This window comes from Acinonyx jubatus, chromosome D1, assembly GCF_027475565.1.
Source record: "Acinonyx jubatus isolate Ajub_Pintada_27869175 chromosome D1, VMU_Ajub_asm_v1.0, whole genome shotgun sequence".
Taxonomy (NCBI): domain Eukaryota; kingdom Metazoa; phylum Chordata; class Mammalia; order Carnivora; family Felidae; genus Acinonyx; species Acinonyx jubatus.
Window position 1 is genome coordinate 29,788,452 of NC_069390.1, and position 25,469 is coordinate 29,813,920.

At 39.8% G+C, this 25,469-nt stretch overlaps 1 protein-coding gene across 4 annotated transcripts in view; it reads left to right on the top strand.

The window, feature by feature from the left end:
- DCDC1 (doublecortin domain containing 1) overlaps positions 1 to 21,442 on the top strand; it is a 486,403-nt gene extending 464,961 nt beyond the window's left edge. For 2 of the 4 annotated variants that reach the window (XM_053203333.1, XM_053203334.1), the window contains exons 37-39: positions 2,165 to 2,315; positions 5,015 to 5,124; positions 16,963 to 21,442. In XM_053203333.1, coding sequence (XP_053059308.1) covers positions 2,165 to 2,315; positions 5,015 to 5,124; positions 16,963 to 17,031 — 330 coding nt within the window. In that variant the 3' untranslated portion in view covers positions 17,032 to 21,442. The remainder of the gene's footprint in view (positions 1 to 2,164; positions 2,316 to 5,014; positions 5,125 to 16,962) is intronic. The other 2 variants (XM_053203331.1, XM_053203332.1) reach the window with 1 other exon arrangement.
- The last annotated feature ends 4,027 nt before the right edge of the window (positions 21,443 to 25,469 follow it).

Sequence of the window (25,469 nt, forward strand, 5' to 3'; positions counted from 1 at the left end):
GGTTTTCTCAACTTAGTCCTCCCTAATACTGATTTGATTTTCTATAATATTCAGTCTGCTTGTCTTCTGTTTTAAAAACAGATTTTAATTCTACTACTGAGTCTTTTATTTCCTTGCCTTCTCTCCTCTTTTCATTTAGCTCTCTACTTACCCTAGTTTGAAACACTGTTCCTTCTCTTACTAGCTGTGTGATCTGAGTTAAGATATTTAACCTCTGTTCTCCATTTTTGTCATCAATAAAAGGAAGATAATAATTATTTCCATAGAATGAAACCAGATTGTCCTTAGAAACTTTTAGAAAAGTTTCTATCCCATAGAAATGTCCCAATAAATGTTAACTACTATTATTGTTACCTTCATCGTCATCATCATCATCATCATCATCTCCGCCGCATCTCAGCAATACTTCTTTTCTTTAAATTGCTGTCATCTCATTTCTGTGTGTGTGTGTGTGTGTGTGTGTGTGTGTGTGTGTGTGTTTATGGAAGTCAAATTTGATTGAATTTGGGGAAAACCCAATACAGATATTCTCTAAAATGTATTCCTGCTGTAAATCTTTTTCTAAATCTTCACCTTGAGGACTGTGTAAAACATAGAGTTTTCTATGTTGTAGAATACTTTCATAAGCCTCATATGGTTGCTGTTGTTAATTTTTTTTTTATCTATGCCTCCTTGTACAAGGAGAGATCTTTTGACAGAAGACAGGATAGATTAGTTCTCTTTGTTTCCCGTACATTTTTACTTGGGATCTCTCAGGATTCTCTCCTAGATCTCAAGTCACAGAGCTGGTTCATATGCTCAGTATTGAGTCAAATTGCTGCTGATTGGCTGTTGCCTAGCAGGAGGGGTAGGTAAGAATACTCTCCCACTGCTCTATTCTACCTACAGAAGGGAATGTATTCTTGGGTAATTTTACTTATTATTCAATTCAATTCATTCATCCCTTACCCAAAGTAGTGGGTGTGAAAACTGCACTTTCCAATTGCATCGTTTCATCACTGTCTTGTCTTGCTTCATATTATTGATTCATTTCCCATATACAAGATGTCATTATGTGCCTAGTTCTGCTCCCTGCCAGGCTACAGTGTTGTGAGTTGTAGTCCCTAAATAGATCTATAAAAAGGAGTATTGGTTGTGGGGCACCTGGGTGGCTCAGTTGGTTGAGTGTCTGATTCTTGATTTTGGCTCAGGTTATCATCTCATCGTTCATGAGATCAAGCCCCACATTGGGCTCTACACTGAACGTGCAGCCTGCTTATTTCTCTCTTTCTCTTCCTTTGCCCCTTCCCTGATCATGTGCTCTCTCTCTCTCAAAAAAAAAAAATTGGATGTATTGGTTATGATTTAGGGCTCATGTGGACCTGGCTCCTGCATTTTGGAGGAACAAGTGTTAGGTAAAAATCATGCACGCAAGTGTGTAGAAACCTCTAATTTTCCCCTTACTTGCTTTTATTATTCTGTCTTAAAGTCTTATTCACACTTTCATGGAATTGCCCTTAGGGGTCTGGCAACATGTTGACTAATCTTTCTAATACTGTTGACACTCTGCATCTGTACATGTATTTTTATGAATATTTCTAGGAAAACTGAGAGAAACTGACTAAGGCCCTTACAGATCGTTTATAAATTTTCCAAGTTAAAAAGAAAAAGAAGACTTTCTAATCATAGACTCAAAGAGGTCTTAAACCAAAACTTTGATTTTATAGTTGAAGATACTCTTTTCATAGAGAGGTTGCCTGACTGGTCTGAGGTCAGAAGAGGCCGAAGGCCCAGGTCTCCTCACTTCTGGGTCAGTGCTTTTGTCTTCTAGTTTCTTGCTTGTTGAAAAAAAAATATTTTCAGCTATTGTGACAAGTTGAGATTCTCAAGCCAGGGCCTGTCATATTTAGGCATTTCTTAAGCAGCAAGAAGCCTTCTTCCACATGGGAAAATAGAGAACCACAAGGAAAAAATCCAGTAAGAGCACAGAAGTTCCTCATTGTGAAAGCACGTCAGAAACATTTTATATGCTATTTTTCCCATATCCTTCTATAACTCTCTAATAACCACAAGTAAAATAAATATTCAAACTGGGAGAATAGTTCTCCTAAAGGAGTTGATTCTTTAAGACTTCATAATGTTGTGACATTTCATATTCTAATATCTCTGTCCCTTTGTATTTCAGCTGCTGGATGACTGTTCCTCTCGTCTCAAAATGGTCCACCCAGCCAGAACACTGCACACCCCGGATGGAGAACCAATTTACTCGTGGGATGACATAGAGAGAGACATGGTCATCTGCGTATCCACAGGACGTGGCTTTATAACCCAAAAGAGTATGGGTGACAGTTTCTTTTCCATCAAGTTTTTGAAGAATTAAACCATCTTGTCTTTTCTTCAAAGAGCTTACTTTCTGAATTTTATATCCCATCATGATGATTTTTAATAATTATCTTCTGGATCCACCCTTTTCTACTCCAGTTATACTTTTGTTCTGGAAATTCACTGTTGACACCATTTGCACTGAAGAATTCAATCAGAGTTCGGTTAGTCTTGAGCCTTATCCAAGGGGCTTATTTGCAGAAATTCTAAATGGCCTCATTTGAGGGTATTCCCTTAGCATGAACCCTGAGGAAAGCGAGGCTCTGTTGACTTCCTACTTTCAAGTTATTTAAAACTTAATGGCTTATTAAATAGCGACTACAGTTTGCAGAACTCTTTTTTTAGCAGTAAGTAAATATATGCTCATTTTATTATTTTATCTATTCTTTGCTAATTTTCTTTTCTAAGTGATACCAATGGAAAAGAATACATATATGCTATTAAACCAATTCTTGCTCTTTATCCTGTTTGCCTGAAGAATTTTAAAAAATTTTTTCTAATGTTTATTTTTTGAGAGAGAGACAGAGCATGAGTTGGGGAGGGACCACAGAGAGAGAGGGAGACACAGGATCTGAAGCAGGCAGCACAGAGCCCAACGTGAAGCTCAAACTCACGAACCGTGAGATCATGACATGAGCTGAAGTCGGACACTCAACCAACTAAGCCATCCAGGTGTCCCAGCCTGAGGAATTTAAAGCCCCTTGCAGGGGTTAGCTATACATTAACAAAGACATAATTTTCAGGAATTCTGAAGAACATGATATCACTTTAAAGGAAATCAAAAGATTAGGAAATGAATTACCTGGGATCCCTAAAATAAGTAATACTAGATTATTTCTTTTTAAAGTCACCATAAAATTATTATCATTATATGTAAGGTACACAAACCAAAAACTTTTAAAACAGTTGCAATCATATCTTTACATTTAGCCCAGAACAAAAGTATAGGAATGAAGACTGAAATGCAGGAAGACAAGGATTTATTGGGATGCCTATCACTGTTCTGAGGTATTCCATAAATATTCCTCCAGCACTACCCAACATCGAGGAAGAGGTTTCAGTCGTATTCTTTGTATGCCCCTGTCCCTATCACTCACTATTACCTCTCACCCCAGCTCTTGGAGACCCCACTATGTGGTTACTTAGAAGAATAATTTGGGGTTCTTGTCATTAGTATTAGCTGATAGCTTTCTGTGTTCGCAAACTGCACAGCCCTGTAAAAGAAATATAAGCCAGGGTTCCTTCCCTGAAAGAGTTTTTGATCTAATTAAGTATATGAACACACTTGAAATATTACAGTGCACTTGAATAGTAAACAAACGAGCGGTACAGTAGAAGGTACTTTTCCAGTTTCTTCATTGTTTATGCTCAATCTTTCATACTCTTGGGATTGTCTTCTGTTACCCGGCCCCTATCCTCCTGGCTTCACTGTGTTCATTGGGCCTTTATGAGAAATAAAGCTAGGGCAACCTGGCCAAACAGGTATCCAAAACACAGAGAGAAATGTAGGGCCCCTTCCCAGAAGCAAGCTTGTTACCCATAAAAGCTGAAGGAAAGAGAGAAAACAGGAAATGCAAATGTTACTTTCCCTACCAGTTTCTCCATGTTAGTTCTCTGGACCTTTGACAAGGCTATGTAGACAAACATTTTTCTTTTTTGCATCATCAATTATTATATCCACATAGATCACTATGGTGTGAAAGTTGATTCTTTTCCTCTGGACGTAGGTTCCCATACTTCATCTTCATATTTTCACCTTCATGATGAAGAGATTAGTGGTTTTTCCCAATTGTCTAAGTGTCTCCAAGGGTGATGTATTTTCTAGGAAAGCTGACTGATAGTGGAGTTTAATTTAAGTGTTCTTTAGAAACTTATTTTACTATATATAAGTTGCCATTTATTGTTTTTCCTGAAATAATTAAGTTAGAAATAATCATTAAGTAGAATATATTATTAAATACTCAGAATGCTTTAAAAAAAGAAAGAAATGCTACTAATGTATCTATATCTATATCTATATATCTCTATATAGATAGATATACTTATGAAGGTACACTTAAACAATCATTACACTCAAAATTTTGCTGTGGCCTACTGGCTTAAGTATATGGTAGAAAATAAGGCAGTCTGGGAGTTTCAAAAAAGTAAACACTCTACAATAACTTATTTTATGTACTATAATATAAAAACATTTAGCATGTGAAAGTCATCAAGGATCACACTGGGTTTTTGAAAAATAGATTTGTTTTGGCAAAACAAATCATACACTGTTAGAATGGTTTCTTTCACACAGACCCCCCCAACGAAAGTAAAAGAGTGCTTTATGCCATTTGTCATCAACTTGGAGCACTGTTCTCACTGCTGTGTTTACTGTCTTTTCAGTGGGTTCAATTTCTAGACCACTCCCAGGTTAGCCTCCAATTCAGGCTTTTTACAAAGCCTGGAAGGAAGCCCTCTCCAGAACTGCCATTCTGTAGAAATCCAGAGAATGTTAGCACGTATCTGATGTGATAAGCAAGTCAAGTGTGTAATGAGAGAGTCCAGCGTGGGAGTCAAGGATTTCTGAAGGATTTTTGAGTTTTTCATCATCTTGGACTTTTAATTACTTTCTATAAATACATTGACATGTTTCTCAAAATAATCTTTTTAACAGAATTAAAGCAACTGATGGAGATCAGAGCAAATTATGCCAGAATCCGAAGGCAGCAGGGCCCTCAAGCCACAAACATTGTGGTGTCACGATCTGAAAAGCTGCAATTTCCGGTACAGCCACACAGTTCATTTCTATCAGAACCATCATATTTTGTGCTGTATTTTGCTGGGGTAACATATGTGTATACACTCATATGTTCATATGCTTTCTATGACATAACAATTACTTATCCTTTTTAATTTTGTATAGTATCTTTTAAAAAAGTTGCTACCCTCTACATCTTACATAGAATGGCATTTGCTGCCTCAGATGTGTTCTTGGAAAGGCAACAAACCTTGACAAGATAATGCCAATAAAATAACTATCTTAGACGTGTTTTCTCTCAGAAAAAAAAGAGAAACTACTATTATTATTTAAAAATAATTTGGTGGGGTCAAGTAATATTTTATGTGTCTATATATATTGTGTGTGTATTTATATATATAATTTTGTGGGGTCAAGTATTGTGTGTGTGTGTGTGTGTGTGTGTGTAATTTGATAATAAAATAGGTTGTTTGACCATCTAACACTAAATTTGACCCAAACTGACATTTTTCTGGTTCAACCACCTTATTTTCTGTGTTAAAATCCTGCATTTACTGAATAAAAATGAAATGGCTGGTGGCCACTGAACACCACATGAATCAATGTCTCCTTCTCCAGTTTCCCTTCAGTTTGGCCTGTGGTAGCAAGCAGCAGTCTTTATGGGGCACAGCTACATGTTGTTCACAAAAATGAAGCTGGCTATTCCGGACTAAGCTCAGTAACTGAAAGCCGTAGACTGTGTCCTCAGTCCTTAGTCCTCAGAACTTAGAGAAAGGTTGTATGAACTGTTAAAAAGAAAAGTCACGTGAGAATTTCTTTTTAAGACATCAAGGGAGATCCTCAGCAATCTTAAGTAGCAATACTACAGGAAGAGAAAAACTTACCTATTAATTTTGTCCTGCAATGAAGAAAGAATCTCTCTCTGTCTCTTTTTTTTTTTAATAGCAGTGACAAATCAGAGTTTGGTTTACGGTCCTGGTAGAAAATTTCAAGAGAAATGTTCTTCTCTCTCTTGCTTTGAAAGCCACTCACAGCTCTGTCTGAATATAAATTGCAACCTGGCTAGGTGTGTACAGAAGGGCTCAGCTGGCTCCCTCCTCAATCCACCACTTTAATGTAATGCAGTAGATCATGTCTACTGAAGGGGGCTCTTGGTAATCATTGCAAAAGGCCTAGTATTTACTCCCAGTCTGCAAATCAGTGGGGCTGCATGAATAAATTCCTGCTGCTTCCAACACCACTAAAAGGAGAGCACATTGAGGTGAAATTTCACATGTTACATCCACAGCAATTTGCCCTTTTGCAGACACTGTTGTACGATGTTAGAGATGTGAAGGCATCCCAGAACAGCTTTGTGACACATAGGAAAAAAGATTGCATGTGACCCCCATTTTTCTTTTTCTTTTTTTAACAAGAAAGTCAAAATAAGAAAGGTCAAGGAACATGCTCCAGGTCAGAAAGCGGGACAACAGGATTCTTACCTGCTGGGCTTCTGCTTAGAATGATTGGATCACAATTCCCATAGACACAGAACTTTTCATTTTTTATTTTTTCAAAATTCCTTGAAAACAAAGGCATTTCTCTAGGTGCAAAAGTACCTATCATTTTTCTGCCAAAGAAAAGTTGATTTGCTATGAAAATGGCATGATTTCACCCTGGATCAAATGTGCAAATTCTTGTGAAGTTTTCACTGTTGCATGTGAATACGCCTGAAGCGAAAATTGGCAATATCACACGACGCTCTATCAAGCACCAGGAGACATAAGGCAAAACTCTTTAACTGAACTTTTCTATTACCAGTAAATGGGATTTTAGATGTAATATAACAGTCATCAACACATCACATTTTACCAGCAAGGCAGTGACACTTACTTTGTGGACGACGGCTTGCACAGAGTAGCTTGGCAGTTCATAGCTACTTTGAACGAAGACTGAGAACAGCCCTGCTCTTTCCTTATTATTGACCTTCCTTCTTAGTTGGCCAGAAGGTGGACTGGGGAGCGGTTACTCCACCTCGGCAAGGACTATAGGATAAGACTATTGCAATTCTGTTCGGCCTTCCTGGGCTTTTAATAAACCCAGTAATTTCCTTTGGGGACATGTTTATCAAATTTGAATCAGCTTCGTATATATAAGTCACATTTCAATATTTTCCTATCAACTGGAAACCATTTATTATTAAATACTAAAACAACCATCCTCCAGTCCATGGCCTTCTCCAGAAATTTATTTCCTGCTGGTTCACAAAACACCCTTAAGGTGATCCAGATGTTAATCAACAGTGTACCAGCATTTGTGATTGTCCTCAGGAGGACTTTTCTGGATATTTTTGCCCCATCCCTAGCTTTTGTTGCCTGATGAAGTGTTGGGGTGAAATTGCATGTTTCTAAGCCAGGTGACTAAAAGTAACATGCCTGAAAGTTTGACAAACATTTTGAGATTAACTGGAAGTGTTTTATAAATAAGAAACGTCTATCTGGGTACTTATGTCAGTTTTGCAAAACAGGACACGTTAGTAATGATTCAAAATGCAAAGGTCATTTTGTAGAGCAATAACCTGAATTTCCATTTCTTTCTCGATTTTCTTAGTAACTAAATTTTTGTGTGTGTGTGGATTAAGAAAGCAAAGCAAAAAACAACAAAAAGGTAAAGATAAATTTGTTCCCTTTACCAAAGAATCACTTAGAAATTGTAGCTAGTGGCTATTGCTGTGTTTATGAGCTAATCTTTAATAATAGCCCAGGTGTGCTGAGTGTCATTGAGATTTGTGATTCACCGAGGCAGCAGCTTTTTTTTAATTTTTTTCTTTCTGGCATCATTTGGAAGAAAGCAATCAAAACCCACAGATCTGTGTTATTCTAGGTCATCACAAATCAGATGCAAATGTCCTCAGTTAAATGGAATTTGGACCCATTGGTGATCCTCAATTGTTTTTATTAAACCAATGGCTCCAGTTCCCTCTTGCCTCTGAGCACATTTCAACCCCTCCTAAGGCTAGGTGGGCAGAAAGAACAGCCGTTTTCTTTTCAATGCAGTGAACTAAAATTCTGCATAAGTGGCACGGCTTGGGCCACTTGGCCTTAGCAACCGCAAAGAAGATGGACAAAGACTGCCATTCAGGTTAAGTGCTGATGGGAGCAAATGGCCCAACTGTATAACATGGCTGTGTGGTGGGTGTCTGCTGCCAGCTATAGTATTTTCTAATTCTGTGAGTCTGTAATATAAACTATCAATAGGCTGTCACCCTGTACCGTACGTGCAAATAGAAATATATGAGGGGAGAGGAAGTGCTTCTGCCCATGCTGCAGCTGGGTTGGGGGAGGGAGAAAGAAACAAGATGGAAAATTATATTTATATGGCAAGTACAATGGTGATTCTGAATTGGATGTGCAATCACTCATCGTCTGCTGTAGTCCTGTAGATGTTTCAGTCAATCACTGGATCCATTAGGTCCTGGCTTTTCCATCCTAGAAGTTTCGAACGTCACCTGTGTCAGACCAACTGAGATAGCTGGGCAGTCAGACTCTCCATACCACCAGCAGCAGCTGGGTTTAAAAAAAAAATTCCAAAAGGCATAAATGACCCTGCAGACTGTGCTAGACCGGAAAGGAAGAGAGGAGGGAATCTCCCAAAACTTCTAGGGTTGGTGCCCCCAAAAAGATGAGATTTGATTACATCTCTCTCTCTTCATTTCCACTTCTTTCCATTCTTCCTTCCTTTCTTCTTTCTCGTTGCCTGTTGTTCTTCTCTCCTCAGTCTTCCCTGCTTTTCTCATCTAAGGGCCCTTGAATTCCATCTTTTATTTTAAAACAATCCTTTCTAGAGCAATTTGTGGATCAGCAGGGATGCTTCCTTAGTATGATTCTCAAAGTTTAATGTGCACAAGAATGACCTGGAGAGCTTGATAAAGCCCAGTGTCAGGCTGATCACAGAGGTTCTTATTCTGTATGCCTGAGGTGGGTCAGGAAGTCTGCACTTAATAGGCCCCAGGGATGGAGAGCAGTTGGCTGACCACACCGGGAGAAACTTGGCCAGGACTTCTGTGTTAGCTGGGCGTGGCTCAAGCCAAGGACCAGTGTCAAGAACACCAGAGTATGAAGGCAAAGAAGCACTTGCTATGTGAGTGAGGGCTTTAATCTGAATGTCCTCATGTTTTCTTATCACTACTTCCTTATGAAATAATGGAAATAATCTTGGGTCAAGACTAACCACCCAGAGAGTGTAACCAGGACCCAGACATTAGAGGCAAAACAAGTGAGTCTGAGGTAGTGAAGCTTCCCATGTTAATTAAGCTGCCTTCAGTGCTGATAACATCTTGCTATTTTAAAGGTCGCGGGAATAATGTCAGTGCTATGGTGCATATATCGAGGGGCAGAGTAATTTTGGGGGTGGGGACGAATAGCAAGCCTCTTGAGTTTTCTTCTGCATTTTTGTATGTACAAAGAGAGAGCACTTTAGAACAAGGATGGGGTCCTATTTCCCGAAGTGACCTTTTCCCCACTGAAGGAGCTGCTTATTGGTGGGGAGGCCAAACCTCTTTATGTTTGCTCTAAGTCTAGTTAATGCGGAAGGCTGAGCCACCGACATCCCTGGCAGGCTTGTCTAAGAGTGTGAAATTCCACAGGATATTATTTCAGTTCAATAATAAGTGCTCTTAGAAAAACTAATTTTTAAGATAGTTCTCTTGTTCCCTAATTGAAATCTGTATAGGCTGGGAGACAGACATTTTCCTTAGAAGACAGAAAATACAAAGAAAATTAGTTTTTCAAAGAGCAAATTCATATATATATATATATATGTGTGTGTGTGTGTGTGTGTGTGTGTGTGTGTGTATGTGTGTGTGTGTGTGTGTGTGTGTGTGTGTGTGTGTGTATATATATATATATATATATATGTATATAGCCAGGCACTCTCTGTTCTGTTCTGGCTGCTGGGTATGCAAAGGTATGGTGCTACTTGGATAGTGCAGAGGCCTAGAATGTTGGATTAATAGGCACAAGGTGAAGTGAGAGGTGTGGGCATGAACCAGATTGTGGACAGCCTTATAGGTCATGTGAAGGAGTTTGGATTTTTCTTTTCTGAGCACAGTGGGAAGTGATTAAAAGGAAGTTAACATTAAAGATGATTAGACATTGTGTAATAAATTAAGCTTACTTAGGTTACAAATTACAGAGACATACTCAATTTACCTCCAGTGGTGGAGGTTTGTTGGAAGGATTAACAAGGAAGTGAGAGTGCACAGGGAAGCCCGACACACCATCTTCATGGTGGTCTCTGTTCGAGATGCATGGGTGCACCTGGGTGGCTCAGTCCATTGAGTGTCCGACTCTTGATTTCAAGTCAGGTCATGATCCCAGGGTTGTGGGATCAAGCTCCACACGAGGCTCCACACTGAGCATGGAGCCCACTTGGAATTTTCTCTCTCTCCCTCTCCTCTTTCCTTCCCCATGTGCACGCTCATGAACACATGCTGTCGAAAAATTAAAATGAAAAAAAAGACGCGTGACCTATCTTTGTCCAAATGGCCACCCAGTAATCTGCCATTCCTGCTCTTGACTTCATTGTTTCTTGGTCTTCTTTCTTCTGCTGTGAATTTTCTACTTCTTTGCAGACTCCTCTCTACACTGAGATGCTCACTTGCCTGTTCATGGCCTCTGCTGCTTTGAGGCTCCTGTTTCCTGCCTTCTCTTTATATTTCTTTTGGCTCCAGAGCCACTCTACCATCTGAATTACTTTCATTGTGTCTTCTAATGGAAGACTAAATGGCTGGAGGTCAGCCAGTAGCTGCCTTTTACTCATTCCTTTAGATTGGGATGTCAGGGATTACATGATACAAAGCACAGCTTGCCTGTTTAAGCAACAGTGTGGGTTGAATTCCTCAGGAAGCTGTGGACATGGCTGGCATTCAGGGCTCCGTGGCATTTTCAGTATCGACCATAGTTCTGCCATTGTTATGCTCCTTTTCTCTCTTCACCACTGAGGGATGAAATTAGCAATGGAATTAGCAATGGAATTAGGTTAAAAATAGGCTGTCACTATTTCTCTTTAGTCATTGAGAGACTTTCCCTTGGGTGCCTCCTCAAAATTGGCCTTTGACAGGGTGATCTTTGCTATACAGGCAACACAAACTTGAGGTTGGAATCTGTGACTTCAGTTACAGTATCAGGATGGATACCAGCTGGACTCACAAGTTACACTTCTGAATACAATCAAGTCTCTTTGAGGAAGTGGATCTTGCCAGGATACCCTGGCACCCAAAACTCAAGGCACTTGGGCATCCAGGCAATTTTTCCAAATCAATTCAGAATGCCAAACCCTTATCAGACCTTGCCTTGCCTCTTGTTTCATGAAATCATTTTGATAGGCTGAATTCCACTGTGGATTTTAATTTTTATTATGATTTCTCTCCCTCTCTCCACTCTGCAAGGCGAACCTGGCTAGCAACTTTCTCAGTGTTGAAATGTGAGTTCTGCTTCGTGGGCTTGACAGGGGTCTGCTGTGTTTGAGTCATAAATCCTTGTTGTGCTCCAGGACACCCATGGAGTAGTATTATCTGCTAGATAATGCCTAGTTCCCATGAAAAAGTTGATATGGGCCAAACTCTATATGGAGCTAAAGCTGTGTATTTAAGAGGCTTTGGAGAGAGGAGCTCTCACCAGCCATGAGGCAGAAGGCAGCAGCTGCACGTAACAGTACTCCAGGACCCTGCACTCCAGATCTTTGCTCAGGAAATGAATGACTCAACAACAAAGGACAATTTTCATTACACCAATTTCCAAGTGTTGTTATGAAGGGAAAAGGGATTCATTTGTGGGATTTTTAAGTCCTTCGAAGTTGCTTACTTACATTATTTTACTTTAGGCCACTGCGTTGCTCACATGGATAATCCTGATGATTTTTTTTTTATTTTTTTTTCAACATTTATTTATTTTTGGGACAGAGAGAGACAGAGCATGAACGGGGGAGGGGCAGAGAGAGAGGGAGACACAGAATCGGAAACAGGCTCCAGGCTCTGAGCCATCAGCCCAGAGCCCGACACGGGGCTCAAACTCACGGACCGCGAGATCGTGACCTGGCTGAAGTCGGACGCTTAACCGACTGCGCCACCCAGGCGCCCCATGATGATTTTTTAACCAGTCATTGTACAGCCCCAGCCTTCCTCCTCTCCAATTCTTTTTTTTTAAGTTTATTTATTTATTTTGAGAGCAAAAGAGAGAGAAAGAGAGAGAGAGAAAGAGAGAGAATCCCAAGCAGACTCCACACTGTCAGTGCAGAGCCTGATGTGGGGTTCAAGCTTATGAACCTTGAGATCATAGCCTGAGCTGAAATCAAGAGTTGGATGCTTAACTGACTGAGCCACCTAGGCAACCCCCTCCTCTCCAATTCTTTATCCATGTCATAGCTAGAATGATCTTTCGAAAATGAAAATCATATCATGTTACTCTCTTGCTTAAAACCTTAAAATTTCCACCTGCCACCCCCCCACCCTAATCATGAAAGTAAAGAGCACACTCCTCCCCAAGGTACTCATTGCCCTTGGGAATATTATGTCCAACTCACCCTGCAGCCTCTGTTTTCTCACTCTTTGCTCACGGAGATCTGCACCCGACTCCTCCTAAACATTCCCTCAGTTGCCCCCAAATTATGTCTTTCCTCTTACTTCCATACCTTTGTCCATTCTCCTCCTACAGCTTTTTTGGGGAATCATTCTTTATCACTCCCCACACCCATCTCTATTAGAAACTTCCTTCCATGTGCTCCCTCTGCCCCCTTTGCTTATCACTTATTACTGTTGATGTATTTTTTCTCCCACTGGTTTCTAAGCTCCTTGAAAGTAAGCCAGACTTGTTCACATCTGTGTTCCCAGAGCCTGAATATCCCCTGCTATACAGCAGGCATTAAAGAATATTTGTTGAATGAATGTAAGATTTAGAGTAATCGATTGGTTAAAAACCTGCTTTTTAAAAAAAAATCTTAAAGTTTATTTCTTTTTGAGAGAGAGACAGAGTGTGAGTGGGGGAGGGGCAGAGAGAGAGAAGGAGACACAGAATCTGAAACAGGCTCTAGTCTCTGAACTCTCAGCACAGAGCCCAACGTGGGGCTCGAACTCCTGAACCATGAGATCATGACATGAGCCGAAGTTAGGCGCTTAACCAACTGAGCCATCCAGACGCCCAAAAACATGATTTTTAATATACACATTGAAGCAGAGTTTGACTTTTTGTAGAACTTTCTTCTCATATGCACTGCTTTGGACTGAGTGCCCCCCGCAAAGTTCATGAGTTGAAATCCCGTGCCCCAATATGATGGTATTAGGAGGTAATTAGGAGCAGATGAAGTCGTAAGGAGGGAGCCCTCATGAGTGGAATTTGTGCCCTTGTAAAAGTCACAGAAAAGTTTCCTTCATCTGCTCTGCTCTCTGTCCTATGAGGATAAAATGAGAAGTCAGTAGTCTACAACCCAGAAGAGGGCTCTCACCAGAATGTGACCATGTTGGCACTCTGATCTCACACATCCTGGCTCCAGACATGTGAGAAATAAATTTCTATTGTTTATAAGCCTATGATACTTAGTTGTAGCAGCCTGAGCCAAGACATGCATTGCCACATCAATCCATAAAATATCACATAAACTTCTTATAAAGCAAATCTTGTACTTGTTGATAAGACAGTATAGCTTGACTCAATTTCCTTCATCTTAAGATAAACCAAAGCAAGGTTGATCATCATCCCTTCTTTGCCAGCCGTAACTTTCAAAACGCTCCTAAAGTCTGGTGGAATAGAAAACACTCTTCTGTCATCAGTGCCCAAATGCATCCTTAACTGCTCGGCTGCCTTTGCCACAGGCAGACTGACTTGGAAGAGAAGACCCGTCACCCCCTTTCACAAGTGTGATGATTTGTGGCTGAGAAGGGAGAGCCTGCTCTCTGAACCACATGCCCCCTGGTGCAGGCAGGCTAAGGAAAGATGAATGGCATTATAAGACAGACATCTGAATGTTTCGTATTAAATTAGTCCCATAGAGCGCCTAGAATTCTCATTCCATAAATCACAAAGTAAAGTAAACTCACTCCCAGGTTAGATTGCTGTGACTTTGGCCTGTGGTGTCATAGATAATCTGAGAATAGTTAAACATTTGTCTGAAATAGTAATAATTTCCAGCATATTTACTCAGTGACATAGAAGTGACCCAGACTGATCTCTGTTGCCAGAAACAGCATGTAAATGGGAGTCAGCCAACTTAGGAGATTTCCAAACAAGGGTCACTGCTCCTCACCTCCTCTGCTTGCTCTGAAACAGCCATGGGCTCCCTCAGGGGCTGCTAGGTGCTGGGGCTGAGATGAGCAAACTTCGTTTCCTCCAGAGTAGGTACTAAAAAGCACTGACGCGTCCCCACCCCTTTACTAAATGGCAGTTGCAGCACCATTTTGAAATCTACTTTCACCTTGTTTGGCCTAAGCATGATTGAGCTAGGAAAGACCTTGATTCCACTGAAGACACATTTCTCTTCAATGGCAAAGGTTTACTCTGAGAATATTTTACATAGCCTTGGATCGATTCTGGTCCTTCCATTCCTGGGCTAACACTGTGATTACTGGGAACATAATAGAATGGAATGAACATTAGGCCATTCAATTCCATGCTAACTGGCTGAAGGTCCATCTGAACTGCTGCTTCCTCTTCTATAAAACGAGGAAAGTAGACTCTTGTATCTCTACAGTTCCACTCAGCTTTTAAAGTCTGATTCTGATTCTGTAGTGAGAATACAACAAGAGTTATAACAGCTAGAATTCTAGCTGACACAGGAAACCTATCCATCTCCTCGATAAGGCTTGTTACAGGTGTTCACTAGGACCTGCATCCAGATCATCATCACCCTCAGAAGCCCAATCCAGATTTCACTAGAGCAACAGAGGGAGGCCACGGCACAGCTTAGTGGTGGCCAAGGACTGGAGATGGTTCCTTCTGGGGAAAGATTTTTGGACTTGGTATCAAAGGTCTGAATTGAGTCTTGCCTCCTGCACGGTTGGACAAGTCTTTTGGTATACAGATCAATAAGATCATAAATGTTGAAGGGGAAGGGTACTAATGCTGGTAGAATGTCTATACATGCCAGGTACCATGTTGGTACACTGTTGTTGTCATCTGTTTAACTCCATACTCATGACCACTCTTGGAAGTAGATATTTTCTCTACTTCTACTTTTGAATTATACAAATGAGGAAGCTGAGCTTATGAGAGACGAAATACCTTGCCCAAAGCAGGTGGGGGTGGAGTAGGTGATATAGGTGATGGGAATTAAGGAGTGCACTTGTGATGACCACTGGTGATGTATGGAATTGTTGAGTCACTATATTGTACACCCGAAACTAATATAACATTGTATGTTAGCTATATTTGAATTAAAATTTTTAAATAATGATAATAATAAATAACAAAAAAGCCACCAGCCAATAAGTGGCAGAACTGGGATTTGGACCTGGATTTGCCTAACCTCAAAGCCTGTAGAAATTGCAGGTTACTGGCATTAGTAATTATGAAACTTAGTTCACTGGATGCCTTCAATGAGTAATTCTGTGGTTTAGTCACTGCCTGTTTGGGAGATTTCCCTGATGGCAACTAAGTTAGGCAAAGTAAGCTACACTTGGATGCCTGACCCAAGGTAGGCGGGGCACTGCCATATGCATGAGAGTGGCCCTCACCTACTCTTCAGGACATAGCAAATCATCTCGGGTCTCACCTCTCTACCCTAATGGCTGTATTCACTTATGTATTAGTTGCTAAGGCTGCTGTAGCAAAGTACCACAAGCTGGGTGATTTAAACAACAGTAATTTATTGTCTCACAGTTTTAGAAGCTAGAAGTCCAAGATCAAGTTGGCAGCAGGTTTGGTTCCTTCTCTTGAGTACAAGGGAATGATCTGTTCCATACCTCTGTCCCAGCACCTGGTGGTTTCCAAGAAATCTTAGGTGTTCCTTGAGTAGAATCATCACCCCAATCTCTGCCTTCCTGTTTACATGACATTCTCCCTGTGTGCCTATCCTTGTCCAAATGTCCCCCTTTTATAAAGACACCAGTCTTACTGGGTTAGGAGCCCACCCTACTCCAATATGACCTCATCTTAACTAATTACATCTGCAAAGACCCTATTTCCAAATAAGAACACATTCTGAGATACTGAGGGCTAGGACTTTGATATATGAATTTTTTTTGGAGGGGGGGACACAATTCAACCTATATCAGTCAGAAACAAATGTCCCACCCCTCACCCACACAAGCACTTCCTCTGAGCTCAAGTGCTCTACCATTAAAGACCACAGCATTCTTTCTTGATGGCATGTCTCTCTCCCTTTTATGTCTTTCTTGTTTCTTACTAACACTGAAGTCTGATATTAATGGAAAAACCATTAAAAAAAACTATTATCCTATGAGGTAAAGTGAATGCACTCAACTGTAAAAGGAAGACTTATCGATCAATTTCAGTTACACCTTGCTTGTCTGACACTTTGCAGCTAAGGAATGTGTTTTTATTGCCTGGCCAGATAGTTCAGATTTCCGGTCAGTCTTAGTAAAGACCCCTTTTTATAACATTGATAAAATTTTATCACAGAGCTATGAAAACAAAATTAGATTTCATAACTCACATCAGGCCTTGAAGGGAATGCCTCTATAAATTTTACAAACCTTATCAAGTTTTAATGCACCTATTCTGATAAATATTTTCAAAATAGCAACTTCTACTGAACTTCATATATATGTGTATGTATAAATAAGCTTATGTGTGCATTCATGTATATATATATATATATATATATATATATATATATATATATATATATTTCTCTCTCTTTTTTCTGTCTTATAGGAAAGAAAACTTCCTTCACCTACCTGTAATCAGAAGACTGACAGAAAGACCAATTATTCAGATTGCTGAAGACTCAAATTTAGGAAAATCCCCTTTTATAAAAGAAATCTGTGTGGTTCATTTAAAAATTTAGTCCTAAAATTTATCTTTTAAAATAAATTGATTTCTCATAGACTGATTTTGAAAAATTACCAACACTGATAAATCAGCTACAAGCTATCTATAAATTAGTAAGAAGACATATAATCAAAGGCAGCATTAGCCATAGAGACTTCATATTCCAGTGAAATCTTGCATATATTGTCTAGTTTTTCCAGTCTGTAGAGTGGCCTGTTGGAAAAAGTTGCATATATATTGAACACATATTTTGTCTCCCCAACTGGACGGCAAGGGCCTGGAGGGCAGGGACCCTTGTTTTTATTGACTTGGGACAGGGCTGTACCCATAAGGGCTCAGTGATAATGCCCAGCAGTCCCACTGCCAGAGCAACATAATGGGCAGTTGAGATTCAGCTCTCTTCCACTCTTGTGCTAGACCACAAACTGAAATTACAACAGGACAGTGGGAACAGAGGATCTGCTTTATAGATTTTCATTTCAGTCAGCTGTTCAGGAGCTACATGCTCAGAGTCAAATTAAATCGAGTTATAGTTGAATAGTCCTTTCCGCTCTTCAGAGACAAGAAACGCTTCTCAAAATTGTGCAAATGAAATAAATGTGATTGTGTAAACTAGGCATCTTATATTCTTAAAAAATTATCTTTAATGATTATACATTTTGGTTTAAGATGCCAAGTTTAAAAAAAAATCTAAAAATGAAGTGAAATTACTTCTATATGAATTGACAACATTTAAAACCTCAACAGACTTTGTAAAGGAATTCTCAAACTGTTTTGGTTCATATGCTACCTTAGAGAATCTTGAAAAAACCATAAACTTACAAAGTGCACATACAAAAAAATAAGCTTTTTTTTTTCATATCATTTCACAGAGTTCACAGACCAACCTGAAGAACATCTGTAAAGAACTTCTGATATAAGGGAAGATATTTCTTTTTAAAATTTTTTTTAATGTTTATGTATTTTTGAGAGAGAGAGAGATAGAGCGTGAGTGGGGAGGGACAGGGAGAGGGAGACAGAATCCAAAGCAAGGAGGTGTCAGCATAGAGCTGGATGCAGGGCTTGAACTCACAAACCACGAGATCATGACCTGAGCCGAAGTCAGACGCTTAACTGACTGAGCCACCCAGGTGCCCCAGGGAAGATATTTCTGATTTCCATAATTTATAATGTTTAGGGGACCTAGGATCTATACCTCTCAACGGAAGATTTCAAAACATATGTCAGATGAAACAGATTCTAAGCTTCACTGTGGTAATGTTCTCTTGTTATATTCAAAAACAATAAACCACGAAGATTTTTTATCATCTCTGAGTATGAATTTTGCATCTATGAATCTTAAATGGGAAAAGAGAAGGAAATATAAACTTCAAACAGTGTTGTTAATTTGGGGCATTCCTTGGAGAAAACACTTATTACCTGGAAGAAAAAAAGCTAATTAAGTCGACATTTCTTACAATCTCAAAACCATTTTACTTGCTACTCTTAGAGGCAGAAGGGAATACATGCTGTTTCTCTTTTGTCTGTCAGGAGAATAATAGGGAACGCTGACAGGCCCAGCAGCCAGCAGCCCCAATAGTGGAGACTCCGCAGAGGAGTGGCCTTGGATGTCTGGAGCCTGCCTGGAAATCACTGCTCCCTGGCTGCAGAGAAACAGAGCACCCTGGATTGGAACTTCCAGCTGTCTGTACTTTTAATGCACTTGTGCATAACAGAGTGATGTTTCCAAAGGTGCAGATAACTTTCTGATCGTTTTATTCCGAGGCATGTCACGACTATACTTCAGTTGATCACGTCAAAACTAACTGTACTCTGTCAGAAATGATGTTAAAATGCCTTTTAATTCTCTTTGAGGTATTTGTTTAGAAGCCACCTTAATATTGTTGCATTTTTATATGAAAAATCTATTGGATTATGATTTAATGTCTCTGTCCTTGGCTAGAGTTCTCAGATTAGAAAGGGACTGGATTTAGGAGCCCAAGATGCCTCCAGAGCTGCTCTGTCTGTTCTCTGCTTTGTTCCCAGAGCCCAGCACGGTGCCTGGAACACAGTAGGTGCTCATTAAATCTTTGTTAAATATCAAATGAGAAGCCGTGTTTCAACCCTGGCTGTGCTTCTTACCACCCATGGGACATATCTTTTTTCTCAACTGTGAAATGAGAATACTAATATTTCCTTCAACCCACCAAAAGTTGTTTTTAGCATCAGATGAGATAAAGCATGTAAAAATCATTTTTCCTAAAGAAAAGAATAATCTTCAAATTAGGCATATGATCTCATGTAGATATAAAAGAAGTTATGTACCATTGTACTATTATAGAGGAAAGAAAGGAGATTACAGACTTAGAATTCAAATTCAAGTATTATTATTTTATAGAATTTTAATGGTGAAATGAAGAAGGCGAGTGTTCAGATGCTAGAAACGAGAGACCAACACACCCTGGGCCCTAATGCATCAAAATTATGAGCTTTCTTTAATTCATGTGCACAACCCAAGATAGCTCAGAGTTGCCTGGTAGCCAGTAGGGGAGAGGTTGCATGACATTTATGTAAGTTGGGAAGAAGGGACCCTCTGATCCTCAATAGAGAAGGGGGAAGCAGATCCTTCAGTTGAAAGTTGGCAAAATTATTTTAAAGGGGTGCTAATCACATACTTTTATATGATTGTGGTTCACTCGAGAATTTAAGAATCAATGAATACCCCAAATCTAGAGGAAATTTATATCATTTGTTGAGGTAACATATGGAATTTCTGGGATCTGCTAGCACTGTTTTTGGGGCTGCAGCTATATTGCTGAATGAGAAAGAGTCTTAGCTCTCATGGACTTTACTGGCCTAGTGAAGGCACACAGTCAAAAAAAAGGGAGACAAAAAATAGGTAAGATAACAACTAGCGATAGGTGTTACAAAGGAAAGAACCCTGGTTTTATAGGGATAGGAAGTAGCTAGACAAATTGATATTTAAATGCATATAGTTGTCAAAACATATTTGTTATGGGAATGAATAAGTGAATGGTGATATAAAAAATATCACATGCAGAGGATAATAACTGTAATTTGCTACTTTAGGAAGCACTCTTTTAAATAGTTTGGGGAAGAGAGCAGTAGACTTGGAGTTAGTAAACAAGGAATCATCTCAGCTCTACTCATCAAGCTGTGTGATCTTGGGAAATTCACCTAGGCTCTCTGTGTCCTGAATATAAACTAGAAAATATTATCTGATTCAACAGAAGACTCTCAACTTTTAGGTATGCTGGCTTCTGACAGAGGCAAAGTGTAACAAATTTTGAGATGTGTTCTGAAATGTTATTGAATTTATCTGTCAGGGCCTCAGGGAATTGCCATCACCTCCACCATCACCACCAGGGTTGTCAGGAGGGAAAGTGTTGCCCAGTAGGCAGGAGCACAGGTGCTAGAGGCAATAAATGTTAGGTAGGAAGCTACCTTCTACGTATCAGACACTATGTCGGTTCTTTACATTCATTAACCTGTTTAGTCCTCAACAAGTATTATTAGCTCCATTTTGTAGATCTGGAAACTGAGACACTAATGTTAGGTAAACTGCCTGGGGTCTTACAGCTAAAAAAGGGCAGAGTGAAGCCTCACACTAAAAGCCAGGACGCTAAACCTCTATACTAACCATTGTCCATTCATTCATTCTAGAAGTATTTATTTATTGAGCACCCATTATGTACTAAGTATTTGTTTGATCAATCTCAGTTGGGCATGAAACAGATAACCCTCCTTTGTGTCAAGAGAAAACAAAATACACAGGAAAGAGAAAAAAAAGAAGTGAATACAAAGTATATCCTACTATTCCTTTGATTGAACTTAGGAGATGCACATACTTTTTGCTACCACTCTCTGAGCTTCTGGAATCTGTCTGTCTGCTCTCTGTTTGAACTTGGGTAAATATAAAGCTTATATTTTCCTCTGTTCCCTGAGCTTACAGAATCCCAAAGCATTTGGTTTAGATTAAATCCGTTGACCGAAGCATTATAATTTGACTTCAACATAGATGATCCCATCACCCGTCGCCTTATCTAACCTAACTGCTTATTACAGTAACAGAGTACCCTAGTCTGGGGGCAGGGGCAGGCCTGGGGGAGAAGGTCACTCAGGTTTAGCAGCCACATGTACACAGCAGGATGGTATCCTTTTAGAATCAAGAGGGGTGGATTCATAAAACTCAATCAGGAGCATGTGTGCGTTTATACAAGCCCCCCCCCCTTTTTTTGCCTGAATCTAAATTATAGAGATTTTAATAGCTCCAGTAATTAGACAAGTATGCAGTCAACCCCATTATGTTCCTGTGTAATATCACACTCCCTAGGGCCCACCTTCCCTGCTTGCTGGGCTCCCTGCATGGGCCCCCTTCCCCGTTATTTTCTACCATAGGGAAGCAGTTTTCTTTTCAAAGAGCTCACTGTTCACATTGTTTTTGTTCCCTCAATCCGGAGGTTGGATTTGCTTTCTCAGGAGTTTTGCCATTGCATTGCCCAGTTGAGTGGAAAAGGTCTGGTGGGTCATTTGCATTCCCCACAGTGCCTAGTATATGTGCTAGGCTGCACAGTGGATGCCAGGCACTTAGCACGGTGACTGGCGTAGGGTAGACACTTCAAAATCGTTTACAACCGAGTCTGTTTAAAAATCTCTTCATGGTTCAATTATTGACCTTAAAGAAAGCAGAACAAAATGCCTAGATTCACTATCTTAAATCATGGATTCTTGTAAAAAAAAAAAAAAGAAAAAAAACTGCCATTCTCGCTTCCTGATTGCCTCTCGTTACTGTCTGTCTTCTGTTTTGTAACTTTCTATTAGCCATAGTAATATTTCACTTCATCAGCATAGATAATCTTCCTGCAGGTGCTGAGGGCTACATCTTGGATTTTTCTTATTGTTATTTCCTCTAGCACTACAAAACAAAAATCTTTTGGTTATTTGAAATTAAGGACAAATGTGCTGTATTACTAAAATAATGCAATTTACCTAATCAGGAGATTGACTTCTTTCATCTATATACACACATTTTCTTAGAGGCTGTCAGGAAGCAGTTTTTATTATCTCTTTTTTTTTTCCCATGGAGATATTCCCAAAGAAAGGTGTTTGGAATTTCGTATCCTGAGATCACCTTTCTTATTCAGTCCTACCCTCCTTTCCCCCAAAAGAAAGAAAAACCTAAATTAACTATTGTTCCTTCACAAGGATCTGAAAGTTGTCCCCTGAAAGCAATTCTAGAAGTCGATGAAGTTGGCCTTCAAACTACCTAGAAAAGGAAAAAAAAAAGTAGCATAAAATCGAATGTTTAAGTCACTCTTGAAATTGAATTCCTTGTAATTGGCAAACTGATAGTCTTTTTTCTCTCTAGGGTAGGTATCGGACAGACAGAAACAGTGACGGGGGCAGCGGGAGGAGACTTGAAAGCCAGAGATGTTTTCTTAAGCCTCTGTCTCAAATCTTTTCTACAGAGACAGATAAAAGGATAATGAGCTGAGGTATTTTTAAAGGATTCTCACAATTTACAACTCAAATAAATCTAGTTTTAAAATATGGTGTTTTTCGGCTCTAATGACTGCAAATGTTAAACTAAATATTTTGCTTAAACAAGTAAAGACAGAGCGGGTATATGAGCAAATTAGAATGCACGAAAGCTGCCTCTGCCGTGGCAGCTTCCTCTAGAAGAGAATGGCTAATTCATACACAACATATTCTTGTCACTCCTTCGGGAGGAAAGCAGCCCTGGGAGGAGCCCAACCGTTCAGCATTTTGCTTCTGGTCAGGATTGATTCCAGATGTGGGAGGTAAATGCTAGAAAGGGTTTGGAAAATGGAGTGGAAATGAAAAATCCCGCAGGCCATTTGAGTGTTGATGACAGATGAGGTAGGTATTTTCAGGTAACTAATGAACTTGCTGGGAACTTGGAGAGTGCTCAGTCCAGTAGATATTTAACAGGCAGGAAAGACCCAGCTGAGATATCATGGCTGCCCCATGCACCAAGAGTGGAGGGAAATATGGAGTTCTGATGGTAACTCGTAGACACCAAAAGCTGAGACATGGCTATTCTGTAAATGAGCTGAATTTAAGCCTTTTCCTAAAGCTAGTTCATAATCTGTAAATAGATGGGTTTTCTCAACTTCCCATTATTTGATTTATCACGACTATTTCATTATTCGAAGAAATATTGAACAAGTATACCTATATCCCTAGGTGTAAGTCAGTAAGGCAGAATAGCAGAGTGATTATAAACACAGGGTTTTTTTTTTTTAAGTTTTTTTTACTTATTTTGAGAGAGAGAAAGAGAATGCAAGCAGGGAGGGGGCAGAGAGAGAGAGACTGAATCCCAATCAGGCTTCATGCTGTCAGTGCACAGTCCATCGTGGGGCTCAAACTCATGAACTGTGAGATCATGACTTGAGCTGATATCAAGAGTCGGAAGCTTAACCAACTGAGCCATCCAGGCACTCCATCCAAGGCGTTACCTTAAGGTAACCCACCCTTGGGTTTAAATATTGACTCTGACACTTTTTAATTTGATCTTGGGAAAGTTATTCTAAGCCTCAGTTTCCTTATTGTTAAAATAAGTATGATATTATTACTTATTTTTAAAGCATTGTTGTAAGAATTAAATGAGGTAATGTATATTACCTAATAATTAATGCTCAACAAATGTAAACCAACATAATGATTATTGTTATTCTAGGAATGGTGTTTGGACCAGCAGGTGATGCATAAACCCAGCATGGAACGACTGTAATCTCTAGCAATGGAGATTTTGACTCACAAGCATTTCATATCATTAATAGATGTTTGCGATTTTAAACTCTAATACTGGTATTTCAGTTCGAATTCTTGGGTGCACGTAACACAAATTTACTATTGATTTAAGCAACCAGGAGATCACTAGAAAGGTAACAAGAGGATCATAGGATTGAAGGAGTGCCAGAGGACAAGCCTTGGAAATAGAATATCCAAGAAACAGAAGGCCAAAAGCAGAGTGGAGATCAACCCCTGGATCAACCCCCTGGATGGACCCAGGGCAGCCAGGCTGTTGAATGACTTCCTGTCATTCTCTTTGGTCTCAAGTCACGAGCCCCGAATTCCAGGTCTGAAGAGAAGAGACCATGCCTATTTGGTGAATCTCAGTTTACATGCCCAGTCTCTGGCTGTACGAGAGTCAGTGAGAGGAATCTATAGAAGATCAGCCCCTGAAATTACACTCCTACCCTAACCAGACACGAGGGCAATTTGGATGTTATAAAAGAAGGAAAATGTATGCTGGTAGCCAAAACCCATTAATGTCCATCCTTAATGTACTATAATGCATTCCACAGGATTTTCACTTTGTTTTAAGCCACATGCTCTTACATATAATGATATAACAATCATGTTGTTTCAGGCACATTCCCAGGTTCTAAGGGCTGAAGAAGATTTAAAAGTGCTCACCAGTGTCTGCACTGAGTGAATCTGCATGGGAAAGCAATACCCAGGCTCTGCCTCCAACCTCTCTTTCTCTAAGATTTGCCAAATAGATTGCTGAACAGGTGATAAGCTCTGAGAAGAGACCAATCTACACACACACACACACACACACACACACAGAAGAGGCCAGAAAGTTAAAGCTCAGATCACCACATACATTGTGCAGAGTATCCACTGCAGGGAAGGCAGTGGGAACTGAAATTTATTCCTCACGCCTCAGCTAAGAGGAGCAGGCTCCTTCTTACAATTTTTATGAAGACACTGCCATCTTCACTATCCCCTCCAACAGTAGTAGTGCAGCAGCCCAGAGTGGATACCATTGGATTCCACTTTATAATTTGCACAGAAGTGTTTTAGGGGCCAGCGGTGGCCATCACAAAATCCCACACCACCCAGGAGGAAGGGAGAAAAGGAAGGAAACAGGGATGGCTGCCTCCCTCCATCTCTTACCTTTATCACTTCTTATTTTTCTCTTCTTCTTTCTCCTAGAATGAGACAATCTCAGGATTGAAGGAGATTGGGACAAACACCTAATCCAGAGAATCACTTAGGGTTTGAAATGTAGTCCTTTTCCTCACAGCCAATATCCATGACAACTGGTCATCCAGATTTAAGTATCTCCACGGACAGGAAATTTACCTCCTTCTCAGAGAGCACATTCTAAAGAAAATTCTTTCTTATATTGACTTGAAATATATAAACTTTCAACTTCCATTCACTCCAATTAGTTCTGTGTCTAGGGCTACAAGGGACAAGCATAACCCTTCTTCCACATGACAGGATTTTCAATAGTTGAAGTTCAATGTAATGCTCCCCTATTTGTAACTTTCTCAAACAGATCTTGGGAAATGACTTCATGATACAGCTGATCAAAACTGCTTTGAATTCTCTCTTACTTACCATATCATAGC